General features: G+C 33.0%; 1 protein-coding gene across 1 annotated transcript; it reads right to left on the bottom strand.

Moving 5' to 3' along the window:
- Nucleotides 1-959: 959 nt before the first annotated feature.
- On the bottom strand, nt 960-19,578 carry LOC145322848 (uncharacterized). Its single transcript, XM_080165169.1, has 7 exons — nt 19,515-19,578; nt 11,272-11,330; nt 7,538-7,622; nt 3,356-3,453; nt 2,606-2,724; nt 2,327-2,410; nt 960-1,267 (listed from the first exon to the last, which is right to left on the bottom strand). The coding sequence occupies exons 2-7, from the start codon at nt 11,327-11,329 to the stop codon at nt 1,187-1,189; spliced, it is 525 nt and encodes a 174-aa protein (XP_080021295.1). The 5' UTR covers nt 11,330; nt 19,515-19,578; the 3' UTR covers nt 960-1,186.
- Nucleotides 19,579-20,162: the final 584 nt, after the last annotated feature.

Here is a 20,162-nt window from a genome sequence, read left to right on the forward strand (position 1 = left end):
ATAAGGATTTTTAACATATTTATATTGAGGAAAATTCGCTTGAAATTATACAGGGAGGGAGGGGAAAATGGACGATAAATTATACAGTAGTACCCAAAGTTTTAGTTATTCCATAGAACTAGTGTCCAATCTTTTCAACCAATAAGTTTTACCATCAGTGGGGATATTATTAATTTATCATCAATTGTCTTATCACTCACATTCTTAGATAATATACAACAATATTTACATAAATTGGAGCTGTATTATCACTATGAAGGGCGGATTGAAAGATAAGTTTCCATCCAGACTTCTAAATGTTTTGTTTTGTTTCGGGGAGCAGACAAAAAGTTCACAATGACCTCGAAATGTAAACAAACAAATGTCGTCTTTGTAGAGGAATAAATTGTAAAGAATTAATTACTTTATTATGTGGACATTTATTTTTAAGCTTTTTTTGTCTGTAGCGAAGGATCTCGCTAACCACTGAACCGATATGGTTCTCCTTTACAGTGAAGCTTCTTATAGGTCCGGGGAAGTTTTTTTTAACTCCAACCTCCAAAAAAAGGACCCTCCCCCAAAAAAATATTCTATTAACTATATCTTTTTAAAACTCAAAATAAAAATGGGAGGGGGTCTTCTTTTCCTTCTCCCATTTTAAGTGCTCTTAGAGGCTTCTAGGGGACGTATCCGATTGTTTTGAATAAAATAGCGGCTACACCAATTGTGTCAAAGAAATAAACAGTCATTATTAAATTTAGCCCAAAACAACCATGACTAAAACTAATATTTCCTTTAAAATCCAAAACTGTAAATCGAGGGACCATTAATGAATAGAAAATAGAGATAAATTGATGTTAATCCCCATTTACGGCAAACAAAATTAGCCAAAGTTCCCAAAGTTTTTTAGCCAACGAATGAGAGAACAATATTATAAATTAAGGTCCAACGCCACCTACCGCCTATAAATTTCACAAAACCAGAATAGATTAAAATCTTTATTTATATTATTATAAAAATTTTAAATACAATATTGCACACATATAATATATCATTTTTATAGGTAACAAAACTAGAAAAAATAAAAACACAAATACAATAATAAATAAGAATTATATGAAGTAAAAATTTATGAAAATTTGTTATATTTAAGTAAAATAGCTTTATAAAATATGTATAAAATCTATGAAAATATAGACATAATTGTTCAAACAAGGTTGTAAGTGTCCTTCATCTGTAGGTCGAGTCCCAGCCTGGTGTCCATGTTAGATCTAGTCTCAAGATTCACCTAAAAACAAGTATGATTATGTTCTTTAGTTCAAAACTGTTTAACATGTTAAGCTAAAAATACATTACTTGCTCCGGAGAGAGAGAAAAAGAGAAAAGAATTGAAAGAAATTACAGACCGAAGTTTAAACATTGAATAGATATGGTTTCATTAAAATAGAAAAAGGTATTTATTGACCGTTCAACAGTCTGATTTTAAGTTATCTAAAGATCCTTTAAAAGATTAATATAACCTCCACATTCAACACTCTTACCTTGGCATCAGATAGACCAGTAGGATCACCCTTCAAAGTTCACAGTGTCCTCTACAATTCTACACTCTTACCTTGGCATCAGATAGACCAGCAGGAACACCCTTTACAGTATCCTCTACACTCTTACCTTGTTACCTTGGCATCGGATAGACCAGCAGGAAAACCCTCCACAGTATCCTCTACACTCTTATCATGGCATGAGATAGATCAGCAGGAACACCCTCCACAGTATCCTCTACACTCTTACCTTGGCATCAGATAGACCAGCAGGAACACCCTCCACAGTATCCTCTACACTCTTACCTTGGCATCAGATAGACCAGCAGGAACACCCTCCACAGTATCCTCTACACTCTTACCTTGGCATCAGATAGACCAGCAGGAACACCCTCCACAGTATCCTCTACACTCTTACCTTGGCATCAGATAGACCAGCAGGAACACCCTCCACAGTGTCACCACACTCTTACCTTGGCATCAGATAGACCAGCAGGAACACCCTCCACAGTGTCCTCCACACTCTTACCTTGGCATCAGATAGACCAGCAGGAACACCCTCCACAGTGTCCTCCACACTCTTACCTTGGCATCAGATAGACCAGCAGGAACACCCTCCACAGTGTCCTCCACACTCTTACCTTGGCATCAGATAGACCAGCAGGAACACCCTCCACAGTGTCCTCCACACTCTTACCTTGGCATCAGATAGACCAGCAGGAACACCCTCCACAGTGTCCTCCACACTCTTACCTTGGCATCAGATAGACCAGCGGGAACACCCTCCACAGTGTCCTCCACACTCTTACCTTTGCATCAGATAGACCAGCAGGAACACCCTCCACAGTGTCCTCAACACTCTCCTCAGCTTTGAATGGCTCAGGAACATTAGTCTAGTAAAAACACAATGTTAATTTAATTCATGTTTTCTATTTTGTCTTACAGAATGTGGGAAAGGACTTTGGGCTAAAAATTAAAATATCCAAAGTTTTAAATTCACAACTTACCATGCATTGGATTGAAAACTTTTGATACTCAGAGGCACAAATCAATACTACTGACCAACCGCATCATTAAATCCCACTTACCTTCATTTCAATATTGATATTTGAGAGATCATAAGCCATGATCCAGGCCTGGACAGGTAACTGCTGGTCCAGAGGTAGATCCAGGAAGCTTGTCTGCTGACCTTCTTCTCCCAGTTGTCCTATACAAATTATTTTTGAATTTTTTTTTTTATGACATTTTAAAGTTTTTCTACGAATCTTGAAGGAATAAACATACTTTATGTCAAATGTTCAAAATAAAATGCAGAAAATTTCTACTCAATATTTCAAGAAATTAAAAAAAAACTTGGAGCTAAAGATCCTGTTTACCTGTGCTGTTGGTCTGATCTACCTGGTACCTGGTGCTATTGATCATGTTTACCTGTGCTGGTGGTCTGGTCTACCAGGAACCTGATACTATTGATCATAATTACCTGTTCTGGTAGTCGGATCTGCCAGGAACCTTAAACTAAAGATTCTGTTTACCTGTGGTCTGATCTGCCAGGAACTTAGAGCTAAAGATTCTGTTTATCTGTGCTTGTAGTCTGATCTGCTAGGAACCTGGAACTAAAGATCCTGTTTACCTGCGCTGGTAGTCTGATCTGCTAGGAACATGTAACTAAGAATTCTATTTACCTGTGCTGGTCGTCTGATCAGCCAGGAACCTGGAGCTATGGATCCTTTTTACTTGTGCTGGTGGTCTGATCTGCCAGGACCATGGTCCTATGGATCATGTTTACCTGTGCTTGTAGTCTGATCTGCCAAGAACCTGGAGTTAAAGATCCTGTTTACCTGTACTGGTGGTCTGATCTGCCAGGAACCTGGAACTGAAGATCCTGTTTGATTGTGACACTGCCACCTCTTGGCTGCGGGAGCAAATATCTCTAATCCTAAATAGAATATACAATGATCATCCTGAAGACAGGGTCCATTTGTATCATGCATAACACTTTTCAACAGTTGTATAAATAATAATAAACATTTACTAAAATGTTTGAAACAAGGAGATTTTCAAAGCCTATTGATATGTTATGCTTTGCTTTTATTGATCTTGTCATCCTTGTTCATTCTATAAATAGGCTAAATACGCAGCCACTAGCTAAAAATATAACATATATTGATGAAATTTATGTAATAATACATAAATCAATTATTTTCTTGATAAATATTTATTATTATTATTAAAAGTTCCCGACGGAAAAAGTAATAATATCAGTACAAATAAATATCAAAACAAGGACAATTAAGTCAATAGGGGTTAACCTCAGGGATTTTAAGGGATAAGACACAGGACAAGAAATTTAAGTATACCTCAATTACAATAAACAAAATGTTATTCTGTTAGATTTAGTGGAAAAGTTTATTAATTGATTTTTAGCCAACAAATAAATAAAACTTTGTGGATAAGTATAAAAAGTCCGAAGTCAATTCTCTCCCTTGATATAACTAATTTATTCCCTAAAGAATGGTTGATAACAACATAGAGCCAAACCTTTGTTTAAGGTCTTAAGGCCTTAACATTCTAACTATTGCAGACAACCAACCTTTTGTCATGTAAGGAAGTGAGTACGCCTGTTTTGCCAAAATCATTGCCCCATCTATTTTACTAATAATGAGGTGTATCTGAGATAGCAGCAGTAGTCAGAACTTTAAGCTAAGATTCGAACCAAAGACCCCTCCCAGACGACGAGCAAGGGCTACGTTTAAAATCTTTATTACACAAAATAAATCAATTTGGGAAAAGGGTATTTATAGAGTTGCAACGTATCTGGGAAGAAAAGAATATATTTTAGTTTATGAGATTGCTAATCAGACATTTAGTCAGGCGTGTGACAAAATATATATCTCCATATGAAAGCTGTCAATTTTGAGAAGAGGCAATCAAAATATTACCATAATATCCAGGGAGGGAGGGGTTATTGGAATGTAAATTGGACAGGTACCCAAAGTTTTTTAACCACTTTAATCTTATTTATTGGCTCAACAACTTTTTGGTATAGTCCCTCTTGTTGCAACGCCCCTTAAGGGACCTTTCTTCGTATTTTCACAGTAGCTTTTCTATTATTTCTAGCCCATGCGGGGGGCTCTAACCCTGCGGGGCCAATTGCCTAACCCTGAGGGGCAATCACCTAATCCAATATAACCTAACCTAAAATAACCTATTAAAAGCAATTTTGAACATACGACGAATCGCCTCTTAAGGGGCGTTGCCACGAAAGGGACTATAACCCAACTTTGGATACTGTTATTTAATTTCGATTGTTTGATTTCAAACTAATTTGTTCAAACTTAATGTTAATCTACGGGAAGGGTAATCTTGTTTATCATCACAGGGAGTGTTATCTATCTATCGTCCATTGTCTTATCCCTTCAGATTCCTACCCAATATCACAATATGTACAAGTTATACATGTAATCAAGCATATATGATTTTTAATAGAAAAACCTTTCTTCAATCAAGATAGCTTTAATAGTTAGTTTAGGCATTAGGGTGGGTCGATTTTGGACATTTTTTTCTGAGGCCAAAGCGGGGATCTGCACTCAATTTATATAGATATAATACACCTCTGGATGATTTAAAATTTATCCTAAGTCTTAAAACCGCTGACGACCAGACATTCAATTGTATAGCTATTTGTAAATGGGAGTCGAAAATTTATTGAATCAGAACTATGGCTTCATGGTGCTCCCTGGAAATGCCTTGAGGAGCTGAGTCAGGAACTTTTGTCCGTTTCAAAAAATCTCGTTCCTAGCCTGAGAAAATCTAAAAAACCTCTGCAAATTGAACAATTCTCAATAAACCTTTAAAATTTTTGGTTTTTTATTGATTTCTAAGGCTAGGAACGAGATATTTTGAAACGGACAAAAGTTCCTGATTCAGCTCCTCAAGGCCTTTCCAGGGAGCACCATAAAGCCATAGTTCTGATTCAAAAAAAAAATGTTGAATGTCGTCTTTGCATACTAATAAGTAATGAATTATATTTTTAAGTGGTCGTGTTCTAAAACTTAATTTTTTAAAATTCTTTTTCGGTCAGAAATGTTTTTAAGGTTAATTTTATCTGTTGCATATCCCCGCTTTGTCTAATTCTGATATGAACCCACCCTATTAGGCATATTAGGATTCTGCTATCAATTTAAAACTTTTTATTGGGATGAAGACGAAGAAAGTCGCTAATGTTACGTCATAATAGTAGTTTTCTTTCCCACTCCTCCTCTCCTCATCCCTCATTTCTATGACGTCAGAATTTTTTTTAACGACTTTCTTTGTGTTCATTGGAATTTCTAAAACATTTAGGTGAATGTAGAAAGCGCATAACTTTACTAAAAGTCAGTTGGTTTTAAACATTATTACTGTGTTATAAATTCACAATTTTTTTTACAAGGTATTGATTTTTAGAAAAGTTAGTTCCTATGCTGATTATGCAAGAAGTAGTAAGCGCATTATCTCTAAAACTTAGTTTTTGATTTTGGTGGAATTTTAGGTTGCAAGAAAAAGCTTTCCTTGATTTTTCTTATTAATTCTTTTTAGACCTTTTTTTATTCTTACGAATGTCTGGCAGTATGTCTAAGTTTGAATAAAAACAACGCAATAAAAAACCTTACAGAAAAAATATGTTTTTTTATTATGAATAATAATCATGATTTGGCCTCGTGTAATATTAATATAATTAGCAGCGAAGCTACTCTAAACTTTAGATTATCTGTCCGTCTATCGATCGCTTGTAATACTGTGGAGGACAGTAGAAATTAAATTGAACATTAAAGTAAAGAATAGAGGGTGTTAATTCTGCCCACAGGGCTGAGTCTCTGTCCCGATTTTGTATTGGGTCTTTAAATATATCAGCTTATAGCGTCGGAAATATAAACACAGCCAAGTCCCTATAGAATAGAAAGCAATTTGCTAGCAGACAAAAGAGTCTCCACCACATGGGCCAGGCAGTTGTCTGGTTTATATCTATTCTTATACATTTATTAATTGAACAAAAGGATTGTATGTCTATGCTTCTCCCCTCATTTATGTTGTCATCCTTGTTTTAGTTGCATTTACAATATTAACAGATGTTTTATCTTGCAATATGTGTTCTATAAAGCTTATATTCAACTGCTCTAAAGCCCTTTGGTAAAATTGGCTTATTTAAAAAAAATAATCTTTATTATAATTATTCACATAAAATACTCAAATACAACCTTTTTCTTCAAATAAAGGATCCTTGTTGCCTATTTTTTGTATGTTAATATAAACTAAGCTTTAAAAGTATCTTGTTTAGTTTCTACACTAATTTATGTTTTACTTTCATATTTCTGTATGCTATGCTGCTGAGTGCTATTGGATAAACATATCCTTGTAATTAAAAAAAAGTCAGTGTGTCACTTCATATCATGAGCCAAACTAATGTACAATTTCTAAAAGTAACACCTGAATATTTTTTGCTTCATTTTTTTGGTGTCATTTAGACAGCAAAATAAGCAAGAAAAACACTCCATTTTAAAAAACGACCCCACACCTTCCTAAACTAAAGGAGGGAAGGCGGGGAGGATTGTTTTTGGTTTGTTTTTTATAACTCTAGATCAAGTCATATCTATAATACAAAGTAGCTTGATGTCTTTCCGTCTGTCCGTCCGTCTGAAGCTTAAGATCTCAGTAATCACTGAACCGATCGGATTCTACTCTTCAGGGTATAGACCTGTATGTACTGGTTCTGTGGTAATTTTAAGCTATTTTCTTGGGGGGTGGGACACCCCCCCCCCAAATGAAAATTTCTCCTCCCCCCCAAAAAATTGTTTTTTTTTGGGAAACTACTTCACATAAAATTAGCAGCACCAGAATTTTTTTTTTTTTAATTACCTCTTGGGACAAAGCCCCTAGAGGCTAGGGGCGAAGCCGCTAGTTGGGTTATATTGTAAACTGATGGGTAAGGGTACCGTAGGTATAAAAAGGATGTGTTACACTTTATGCTTTGGATTGTTACTCACCTGTCAATGGAAGCCATGCCAATGTGTGAATCATTGATCTCAGCAATGTTGCGAGGGATAACCTGTCCAGAGTAGCTACGCACACCTATATAAGACAATACAATCATTATTTGAAAGCCAGACTATAAATTATAGAGGTACCCAAAGTATGGCTTAAAAACTTTGGGTGTATTTAATAAACCGTGATTGGTTGGCTCAACCTAATAATGTTGAAACTTTTCAATCTATAATTTTAAGGATTATTTTTTATCATTGGGAAAGTCCAATGTTGTATCCCTGATACCAGAGGTGGATTCTTTAAAATTCTTTGAATTATTAGTGAGGCAAAATTGTTTTGTAAAAAATCCTACAAAATCATATAACAATCTCACAAAAATAAACAAAATCTTATGTTAATAACCCTTTTATGATTTTATTTAATTTTTGTAGATTTATTTATGCGATTTTGGAGGATTTTTAACAAAAATGATTTTGCCTCTCTAAGCCACCCTATTTTTTTTTAAGAATCCACCTCTGAATAATCCAACTTGGTATTGCCGAAAATTTAGTTTGATCGATATGTCGAGGTAAACTTAGGGCAAAACTGGTTTAAACATAGGAAAGGTAGAGGGTGGGTATGAAAGATAGAGATAAAAAGAGAAAGCTCAAAGTGTCATAAGTGTTATGTGTGACGTCATAAAAATCCATCTCTTTCTTAGAAGTGTTTTTTCCCACTTCTGCTCCCATCCCTCCTAACGTATTTTTATGACGTCACACATGACACTTTGAGCTTTCTCGATCAAGAAAGTGTGTTATTAGAATAATGTCCCCTTACCCCTGCTAAAAGGATGGACCATAATTTTACAGCGCAACAATAATATTTCTATTGAAAGAAAGGCAATACAGTAAAGGAGGAAAAATAAGATATTTTTTATTATTGCGGTCTGTGTAATTTTATGTGTAAGGCATGAATCTGTGTTTGTGTGTGTTTTATGTGTTAGTTACTTTCAGTGTATCTGTTTTTCTCAGGGAACTCAAGGATAAGACAATTGACAATGGATTAATTGTACAACATCTATAATTGTGAAAAAGAAAATCATAGGCAAAAAAGTTTGAACACTGCTAGTTTGTATCAACCAATCAATATTTGATAAAAGCCTCAAAAGTTTTAAAAAAGAAATTATACTTTCTTTAGATTATTGGTGGAAAAGTTTGGATACTGCAAGTCAAGCTTCAATAAAAGTCCCCAAAGTTTTCAACGAAAATAATGAAAGAACGTGCTTATAAAACTTTGACCAGAATGATTTACATTCCCATGCCCCCTTCCCTGTTTTTTTTCTCTGGACAAAACAGAAACCATACATTTTTTTCTTGTCTGATCAACAATAAGAAGTGATAATAGTTTTTTTTGTGGGTAATTGGTATTTTCCTTTGACAAATGTGAGCCCTACACACATTTTTGAATAATATAGTTGTTTCATCCCTAACATCTGAGAACTTTCTTTTTGAAGGGGGCTAAAAATAGCCTAAAGTATTTTGTAAGATCTTGTTGGTCAAAATAAACCTTACTGCTTTGTATAAAAGGTATAAAAACAGATAAACATATAGACATCTAAAAACTTTGATATGGTAATCACACAAGATGCGGAGCAAACAAGAACAAAAATAATCATCAGAAGTATGCTATTTTAGAGTAACTGGTATTCTTCTAAGAAAGATTTTAAGTTATTTGGGTTGAAGATTTGTGACACTAGAGGGGGGGGGGGAGGAAGCAGTGCCAATATGAATCCAATATGAAGTCCAACCTCCAAAATCCAATTTTAAAGAATCTTTTTTTTTGCAAGTTAAGTTATTTTAAGTATGATTTAGTTAAGCCCCACAGGGTTAGATATCCTAACAAGTAAAATAAATAAAATTTAAATAGAAAATGGGGAGGGGCAAGAATGCTGTTCAGGGTTTATTGATGGAATCTACTCGTAAACAGATTTTCAAAAGATCTTAAACAATATAATATAAAATAAAGAGGAGCTTGACTCCTAACAAAAACCCCAGACAGAGACATATTCTTTATGATATTGCGGGACTGTGCCTAGCTGGGGGGGGGGGGGGGGGGGGAGGAGGATTGAAAATATTTCTTTTTCTTTAATAGTATTGATGGGTTTATACATTTTCCTGTTTCTATTTGATTTTTTTCTCACGATTTACCTCCCTTGTTGCTATTTAGTAGCTGTATTTAGTGTCACTGCTTTTGTCCTACCTATTGCTAGGGCAATGTAGACAGCTACAAGCTTTAGACTAATTTAATATATTGAGGAATCATTCCGAATCAGTTACTGACAGTACTGAAAAATGCTGTATATAATCATTTACATTTTGAAATAATTTTACATTCATAAGGTAATCATTTATTTTGTGGAGGTTCAAATGAAATAGGAAAAATACTGAAATATTGAACAATATAATAATATCAATTACATTTCTACAAAATATGATTCTCAGGGCTGTAGGATAAATAGATAAAACATCTACATTCCTATTTTAAGTAACCTTTCCTTGGCAGTTCAACATTATTGAGTAGAAAGTTTAACAAAATTAATCTTTTTTTTCTTTCGTAACCAAATGGTTCATGCTAAAACATGAAGAAAATTAATTTTTTCAGGGAAGTTTAATATATCTTACAGTGTTCTCTACTTCCCTGACTGTGCACCAGCGCAGGGAGGGAGGGGACATTGGTCTGTTTATTTCACTAGTCCCCAAAGTTTAAAGATAAGGTTATTCGTTGGTTTAAACACTTTGGGGACATTCATTGAAATGTGTTTGGTTAGTTCATAAAGTTGAGTATCCAAACGTCTCAACCACTAATTGTAATCTACAGAAGGGGTAATTGTGTGCATCATTATTGGGAATATACATGAATTTGTTAGCCATTGCCTTATCTCTTTAGATTCCTGGCACAATTGTCAGATATAAACATAAGATAAATAACAAAATATTTGACAGTATAGCTATCTAGAAGCAAATCTACTCAATATATTTTGATGTATATCCGTCATAAGGCTTAAATATTCTATGAAGATAATACCCTGACAAATTTATTATACTTTACAGATCAATTGGTCTGTCGGATTGTCTGTAATATTAATAATCAGGAAGGAAAGGGACGATGTAGTGTAAAATATACTGGTCCCAAAAAGGTTTATCAACGCATTCTCTCGCTCGTTGGCTTTAAAGCTTTGGCAACCGTTTTTAAAAGCGAAGCTTTTCTATAATTAGGGTCGCTCCGTGCGTCCGTCTGTTATAGTTAGTTTTTTTCTCGTTCATTTAGGTATTTTAGAATTGTCCTATCGATTTTAAACTTTGCATGATGATGCCTGTAGTAGATATGTACGATTTAGAAAGCGTAGTAACTCTATTATCGTTACCAGAATGTTCGTACGTCCATTTGAAACATGTAGTTTTTTAACTTTTTAAATAGCAAATTGTTATGTGATATAACGATCCGACAAGTGTTAATGTTCGTCTGTCCTACCGGTTCAGAGGTTCGCTTTTATGAATGTTGTCATCCTTGTTAGATCTTGATTGAATGTTACAAATTAGCTGTTTTAAAATTATCCACAAATAAATCTAATGTGCTTAGAAAATTAGAAAATTTTATTTATTATAAGTAATCACTTTTTTGCCATTTATTGTATTATCCCTGAATTATGAATGTTCCCGTAACCTATATTGTATAAATAGAAGAAATAAAAATTTACCTTTATTTGAAGTTTTGACAAGTGTGTTGAGAACTGTACGGCTCACATTCATACTCATTCTAAATACAAGGATAATTATGTTCAAAAGTAGCGCAGCAACTTTGTCCTATTATTATTATTATTAAAACACTAGAAGGAGAAAGGGTTAAATAACTGTATCTCCCCATCGCAATCACCTTGTGCAACCTTTCTATTGGGTCATCGAAAATCAACCAATGGTGTCGCTAATATTAACACAGCCAATTAGCAAAAAATCATTTTGAAGCAGACGAAGAAGGTCTTTGAAAAGGGAAGGGAGGTAGTTGTCTGTATATACATCTATACCATAGATCTGTTGTCCTATTATATAAAGTAGTGAGTTTTTGTTTGTCTGAAGCTTAGAATTTAAATAACTACTGATTGAGTTCTCCATTAAGGGAAGCTTCACATAAGTCCCATGATGGTTATAGATTGTTCTATTTTTAGATTTTAGTATTAGGATAGTTTTAGGCTATTTTATTTTTAGAATTAAGTATTGGGATGGTTTTAATCTTTTTAATTTCAGGTTTTCGTATTGGTTATTAGGATATTTTTCTGCCCATCCATAACCTTTCGATTATAGAGTCCCTACATGCTAGGGGAGCAACCGCCGGTTTTTATAGAAAGAATACTGAATGTAGACAGTTGTAAATAAAAGTTATATCTTTGATAACCGTCTTAAGTTTCAGACAGAAGAAAAAACAAGCAACAATTATAGAGTAGCTGCTCTTCTAACACCAATTCTTTAAAAAACAATAATGGCAATTGTTCATTTAAAACAACAAATATCTGTTTACCAATTAATTGTAAAACTATCTAATTTGTGACTACTATGACTAATACTAGCGGCTACGCCCCTAGAGGCCTCTAGTGGCACTATAAATGTTTTTTTTTAAATAACACGATACCTTGCAATGTTGCGTTCAAGTCTCTATAAGTAAAAAAAAATCGATTTTTTTATGATTTTTCTTGGGAGGGTGGTGGTACCCTCCCCCCAAATAGTTATAAACCTTCCCGGGACCTATGAGAAGCTACCCTGTAAAGAAGAATCATAGCGGTTAGCGAGATCCTTCTGTACAAACACACAGACAGAAAAACAGACATCCTGTTAATTTAGTATAAGTATACTGCTGTTTTACTTGGTTGGCTACATTGGCTCATAAACTGGCGCAACTCAATAACATGTACTGTTAGAACTTTCAGATAAAAGTTGTGCAATAAAAGATTTATTGGCTGTTGGTTGACTAATAATATTGGGTATGAAAATTTTTCGGTTTTACTGAAACACTTTTCTGTTTCATTTCTCATTTACTTTCCCTTTAATTTAATGTAAAATTCTCATAAGAGTTTTTAGTTTCGTTATAAGGGATTGGGTTTTAAAAACAGATAACTATGATTTTAAAGATTTGATTTTCTTTCAGATGTTTCTTTTACTGTTAGTTTTATGTGTTGTGCTATAATCATAACAACAAAATAAAATCTAATTTTATTTTAATTTTGATGAAATTAAGATTTTGGCTTTGCTCCAATAAATGAAGATCAGTATACGCCATATTTTTGACTTTTAGCTTCTCCATATAAACACCGAAACAAAGAAAACTTAAGAATTATAATATCAGACAAATTTATAAGTAAAGATTAAATTTCATCAGAAAACAACCATTTCTTTTCCTAAAAAGAATTAAAAATTTAGAGGGAAAAAAACATTCTTTTACGTAGTAATATAAATATTGGCATAAGAATTATTAAATGTTTTTCCTATGGATCTTTTCAATGTTTAAGAATATTTTTTAATGAATGATTAAATCTTATCTCTGGCTAACGAGAAAAAAATTGGGGTATAGTCCCTTTCGTGGCTTTGCTCCTTGAGGGGTGATTCGTCGTATTTTCAAAATGGCTTTTTATTTTAGGTTAGGTTATGTTATATCGGGTTATGTGATTGTCCCGGAGGGTTAGGCAATTGGCCCCGCAGGGTTAGAGCTCCCCGCAGGTGCTAGAAATTGGAGTAGAGCTAAAAAACAAAGAATCGCACCTTAAGGGGCGTTGCCACGAAAGAAATCATACCCAAAAATTGAACCTTTTTTTAATTTTTCACCAAAATATTGGACGGTTTTTGTTTGAATTTTAATTAATTTAGAATTATGCCAAGGAGGTATAATTGGGGGGAGGGGTAAGGGGTTAATGGACATAAGGGGACAAGTAAAACGTCATATTCCCAAACACCCTGTATAGTAAGTAGATACCTACTAAGTTTTACTTTTGCATTTTTGTAATTACAAAACTTATCAACACATCATAATTTTATCTTTATCCTATTATGTAAAGTAGTACTGTATTTTTTTCTGTAGCCTAAGATCTCGCTAACCACTGAACCAATTGGATTTTACATTTTAGAGAACCTTCACATAGGTCCTGGCTTAAGGCAATTTAATTTTTCGATTTTAAGTCCTTGGATGATTTTAGGCTATTTTTTAAATACAGAGCCCCTAGATGCTAGGGGCGCATCTGCCAGTTGAGACTATAAAGAATTATGAGGAATATTGAAAATTTAATATTCAGTTTGAAAGTACTATGAACATACCTATAAATTACACCATTATTAAACTTTTCAACAAAGTTTAGTCATTTTCCTTCAACATTTTAGTTATTAGAAGCAAGGCTTTCCTACAATTTGGGATTGCACTTATAAACGATTTCGTCAAAAAGTATGATTTGAAGAATCGCCACAATGAAGTTCAGACATCTATCATATAAAGAAGCTGGAATAATCATGTTTTTGCCAAAATATTTTCGTATGACGGAAAAAACAGATTGACAAAAAAGGAAGCTGTTTATAGTGCCTATGAAAACTGACGTCATACAATACAAGTGACTAATGATAGGCCAATATACAAATCACCAATGGCAGGCCAGTATACACTTTGATTGACCAATTGTAGGCAGCTTTTTTGGCACTATAAAAAGCTTCGACAAAAAGACAAACAGAGACAGACATACAAACAGGCACACAGAAAGACAGAAAGACAGACAAACAAACATACAGATTTAATTATGTGTCGACTGCTACGATTGCAATTTCATAAATACTTTTCTGAGACAGAATAATTAATCTTGAGAATTTATCATCTTATCTATTTTTGATTACAAGTACTATATACTCAAAAAGAACAAAATCTCAAAGCTATTAAAAAAATATTTGATTAAGAAGATGATTAAAGGCCCACCACAGATTTTTACGTCATTCGATAAAATGACCAATGAGAGGCCAGCATAAACTTTAACATAGGTCAATTACAGTATATACTGGCCTCTCATTGGCTATTCTATCGTTTGACGTCATAACCTGTGGAGAAACTTTAATCATCTTCTTTGAGTTTGATTAATATTGTAAAACAATTATTATATTTTGAGTAGTATAAAAATTTTCTTCAGATTTATTTCAATTTTCTTGAATGTTTTTATTTCAAGCCATTGTGTATAAAATGTTGTACATATAGTGCTCAGCCAGCAGCCGCCGCAAAATTTTGACAATTTGCTACTACAGCCGCTATTATGACAATTATAACAACTGATAGTAGCATGCAGCCATAGTTTGTTTAACATTTTTTTTATAAATTTTTATCTACAACCAACAATAAGTCAAACCGTCCTTTCTTTCTATAAATCTGATCTTGGCCTCTTAATCATGGATAGCTGCAGAAAGCTGCCAAGAATGTGAGTGGCTGCCTAGACCTTCTAACAATAATGGTGGCTGCCGAGCCTCAAAAAATATGGGTGGCTGTCGAGGCCCTTCCAACAATATGGGTGGCTGCAAAGCCCTGCCAACAATAGGAATGGCTGCCTAGCCCTTCTAACAATAATGCTGGCTGCCGAGCCCTACCAAAAATATGGGTGGCTGCCGAGCCTTTATAAAAATGTAGTTGGCTGCAAAGCCCTGCCAACAATAGGAATAACTGCCTAGCCCTTCTAACAATAATTGTAGCTGCCGAGCCCTGCAAACATGTTTGCAAAGTTTGTTACAGGTCAAACAACAAAAACTTTCATATATCAAAATTGTTTTACTTTTTTTCCTCAACTATTTTTTACACTAAAATTTATATTTTCTCAAAGACATAACAGGAAGAAAAATATAATTTAATCGACATTCTAAAATCAACATTTGATTAAAACAAGGATGACAACATCCATAAAAGCGAAGCTCTGAAATGGTATGACATACGAACATTAACTCTTGTAGAATGTCAGAACTGAATATACAAAATATGAATATATAGTAATATAAATCCGTAATCCAAAAATCAGATCAATCGGATGATTTTATCACATAAAAAATTGTTGTTGAAAAATTTAAAAAAAACATGTTTAAAATGGACGATTATATCACATAAGAAATTGTTGTAAAAATAATTAATAAAGTAAAAACAAGGATGACACCCATCCATAAGTAGCGAAGCACAAAAAATATGTACAAGAATTTAAAGATTAGTTGTCAAAAGCATGTATATTAGGGAAAAAATCACGAAACCTTTTCAACATTTGTTTTTAATTTCTTAATATATATATTTCAGTACTATGACTAACAGACTGACGGACAAAGCAAATTACATACTGGATGCTTAAAACAACGGGAAATTTAATTTTGATATTTTTAATTACAAAAATTTTTAAAATCGGACCATAAACACCAAAGTTATGGAGAAAAATGTGAAAATTACAAAAATAGCCTAAAACCTGCTTAAAGGCAGTCTAACCGTCAAAGTTGTTTTTTAAAACGACAAGAAATTTAATTCTGATACTATAACTTATAAAAAATTTTGTAAATCGGACCATAAACACCAAAGATATGGAGAAAAATGTGAAAAATACAAAAATAGCCTAAAACCTGCTAAAAAGTGGTCCTATCGCTATTGATGTTTTATAGTTAATTGTGCTCCTTTATAATGGGAATGTTGTCAAAAAAATTCAGCCTTTATCATTTATAGGAGCCGAGAAAATCACGTTTTCCCCAAACTAAGACATACGGACATACGGACAGACGGACATTTCAAATTATAGAGTAGCTTCGCTACTAAAAAACAACATGTTTAAAATCGGATGATTATATCACATAAGAAATTGTTGTAAAAAAATTAGAAATTAACATGTTTAAAATGGACGTACGGACATTCTGGTAACTATTATCGAGTTGTTACGCTTTCTAAATCGTACCTATCTACTACAGGAATCATCAAGCAAAATTTGAAATCGATTGGACAATTCTAACATGCCTAAATTAACGAAAAACTATCCGTTACGGACGGACTGACAGACGGATATGGACGACCTGACCTAACCGAATTATAGAAAAGTTAATTGAGTTACATGTTTTATATTAAGCTTTTTGTGAAACTTGTAAAAAAGATTATTTTGCATATGTCATGTTTAGATAATCTTAGGAAGCTCACTATAGTGCCTATAAAAAAGGGATAAATTATATTTATACGTCATATTATAGTAATGGGGTATAGTCCCTTTCGTGGCAACGCTCCTTAAGGGGCGATTCTTCGTTTTTTTCACAGTAGCTTTTCTCCTATTTCTAGTCCCTGCATGGTGCTCTAACCCTGCGGGGCCAATTGTTAAACCCTGTGGAGCAATCACCTAACCCAATATAACTTAAAATAGCCTATCAAAAGCCATTTTAAAAACACGATCAATCGCCACTTAAGGGACTTTTCCCGAGTAATGGATTATTCTAATTTATCCTCCTGTTTTGTAGGCACTATAAAGAGCATCTTTAGAGAAATGTTTAAAAGTAGCTCCGCAGATAAAATTTACAGTTTGTCCATACATTAAAAGGATAAGGTGTTATAAAGTAAGGTTTAAGTAATAAATAATCACAAAACTTATTTATTTACTAGATGGTTGACTGCCAGACAACCGGATAGACATGCATAATTATAGAGCAGATGGGCTTCTGAAATTCTACAGTATGACCCTCGAAAAAGTATTTTTTAGCATCTGCAGCCCTTATTTCTCAATGAATTATAAAAAAATGTATATGTCCTTGTTCTCTATAGATTTCCACATAAGTAGATATAAAAATATTTATTTTACCTCCATTGACACCGGAGATTTTTAGAGCTAAAGTTTTGAAAAAGTGACTGAGGAAAAAGTAACTTTTAACATGAAATGACTTTTTTAGCAAAATTATAGTAGAAGTCCTTTTATTTTTGTTACTAGCAGAAACTTTATACACAAATTAAATAAAAAATTTAGGCTTTGAGTAAAAAGCATTTTTTTACACATATTTTTTGAGTCTTTTTAGTTTTAATGATATTTTGAAAAACTTACTTATTAGGCAAATTTGTTTTAGATTAAAAAACCAAATAAATCTTTATGAATATAGCAGGAAAATTGTTTTTGTTTCATAATCCTAACCTTATTAACAAAAAAGTTATAAAGAAAATAAAATTAGAACATAAAGATTTTTTAGTTTCTTATGGGTACAGGGAAGGTTTTAACTTTTTTTTTTTTTTGGGGGGGGGTATATTCTCCCTCCTATAATGCCTACAACCCCCGAAATTTTTTTTAAAATTTTTCTTATTATAACTTAAATTGAAAATGGGGGAGAGGGGTGGAATCTCTCTTCCCCTTAAATACCCATAGAGGCCTCTAGGGGCGCAGCTGCTAGTAGTTTATAAAGTAGATTCACTCCCCAACAATTCATAAAATATACAATACCACAACCAGGGAGGGAGGGGACATTGGACTTGCAATAAAACTGGTCCCCAAACTTATAAATGCACTTTTATTGGTGTCTTAAAAGCTAGGGGAATTTTATAAAATAATTAATGCACGTATTCTAATCTTGGGGTAATATTGTTTATTATAATGGGTTTTACATAAATCTATTGTCCATTCTCTTATCCCTTTAGATCCTTGACACTTTATGTTTATGATGTAAATTGTTGCATGTCACAAGTCATTTATTCTACTTTTGCAACATAATATAAACAAAATTGGCACTAATTTACGTGAATGCTAATATTTATTACCCCCTACTTCACTGTGCCTCACTTTCTTGTCCTATTTAGAAACTTATTATTATTAAAAGCGTTGCTTTTCTAAATTTAAGGTGTGTCCGAGCAGGACACTAAAGGGATAAGACAATTGCCAATACATTGATGTACATGCCTAATGCTGATATACAAAATTTCCTCTTCTGTAGATTACAATTTCTGTAGAAACGTTTGGACACTCAACTTAATAAACCATCCAATCCCCAAAGTTGATAAGCCGACGATTAAGGAAACGTTAATATAAAACTTTAGGAACCTTAAGCAACAATTAGTCCATTGTCCCCTTTCTTCCTGATTTACGACACTCTATAATTATTACTAGAAAAGCCTTACGTAATAGCGGCTACGACCCTAGAGGCCTCTAGTAGCACCTAGTAGTGGTGGTACCCTTCCTCAAAATAGTTATAAAATTTCCCAAGACCTATGAGAAGCTAGCCTGTAAAGGAGAAGCCGATCGGTTCAGCGGTTAGCGAGATCCTTCGGTACAAACACACAGACAAAAAGACAGACAAATAGACATCCTGTTACTTTAGTATAAGGATTTTACTTAAATATACAAAAAAAAACTTCTCATATTATCTTAATTATAAAAAAATGATAACTATGACGATTAGGCAGAATTTCTAAAGAATAAATATCACAGTCACTGTTGTGAAAATTGTCAACCTTGTTTATATTACAATACTTTTTATTTATGTTCTTCTTATATACTTAATTAACGAGGCATTTATTGCAAGTTTGACTTTTAAAGAGCATTTGATAAAACTTCTTAAAAATTTTCTTAAGTATTTGTTAATCTAACATTTTTAAATAACATAATTTTATAGCACATGACCTTTTTGCTTAGTTTCCTTAACCGTAGATATAGGAAAATGAAGAAAAAAGTATATATTTTACATAAAAATCATTATCTCTTTTTGCACAGATAAATATTATACAATTTTTTTTTCTGTTAAATGTAAAAATTATATATTTTTAATCATAAATATGAAGTATATTTAAAAATATTAATTTTATTATATTAATACAAAAAATTAATACCACATTTAAAGTTACTTTTGCTGTTAAATTAAAAATATATATAAGTAATGCATTATGATATGAAGCATATTAAAAAATATATCTTTTTTTACATTAATATAAATAATAACTATTAAAAGTCCTTACTTGCACTTAATGATAAAGCAGTTGATATAGAACTGATTGTGTTTCACCTGTAGATTTCAAATACATCAACTTTCATATACACATAGATAGATACAGGCATTAGAATGTCCCAATAATAAAAAAAATCTGCGGTTTCCTTAATATCGCTTTAAGACAACTTAAGAACTTTTAGTTAGTAAAAAGCATATTCTTTATGCTTATGGTATAGTAAAGTTAGGTTAGGTTTAATGAAGTAGCTGGGTGGCATCCTTTAAGATTCATGATTATAGACCCCCGCAGGAGCTAATTTCAGAACTAGAAATTTGTTGGTGGTTAAGAACTATTTTTGAGTAAAAACAATGTATTTTTAAAAGGCGGAACTATGATTTATGTATTTTTGCCAATTCATGCAGATCTCATCTAAATTAAATTTTCTGGCCAAATTAATTGGTCATAGATTAAAGTGACACCAGCTGGTAGATTTCACAAACTTTTTCAAGAAGTTCCAACATCAAATATAATGTTGAAAAAATTTGGAATTATCTAAAATTTTATTATGATGATAATGAAAATTTAAAACTTGTCCAAAATGATGTCCCATTTCCAGATTATACCCAAATGTTTCAAGAATCCTATGATTGAAAGGATGCTTATTGTTCAAACAAGCCT

The sequence above is a fragment of the Acartia tonsa genome, chromosome 6, assembly GCF_053477335.1.
Source record: "Acartia tonsa isolate MP-2025a chromosome 6, ASM5347733v1, whole genome shotgun sequence".
NCBI lineage: Eukaryota > Metazoa > Arthropoda > Copepoda > Calanoida > Acartiidae > Acartia > Acartia tonsa.

Bases quoted from the DNA above. Each gene is read 5' to 3' on its own strand.
- LOC145322848 (XM_080165169.1), bottom strand. From the start codon at position 11,329: ATGAGTATGAATGTGAGCCGTACAGTTCTCAACACACTTGTCAAAACT. The intron at 2,411-2,605 runs GTAAGTGGGATT...TGTTTTTACTAG, and splicing joins ATATCAATATTGAAATGAAG to ACTAATGTTCCTGAGCCATT. The intron at 1,268-2,326 runs GTAAGAGTGTGG...ACTTGTTTTTAG, and splicing joins CTGGTCTATCTGATGCAAAG to GTGAATCTTGAGACTAGATC.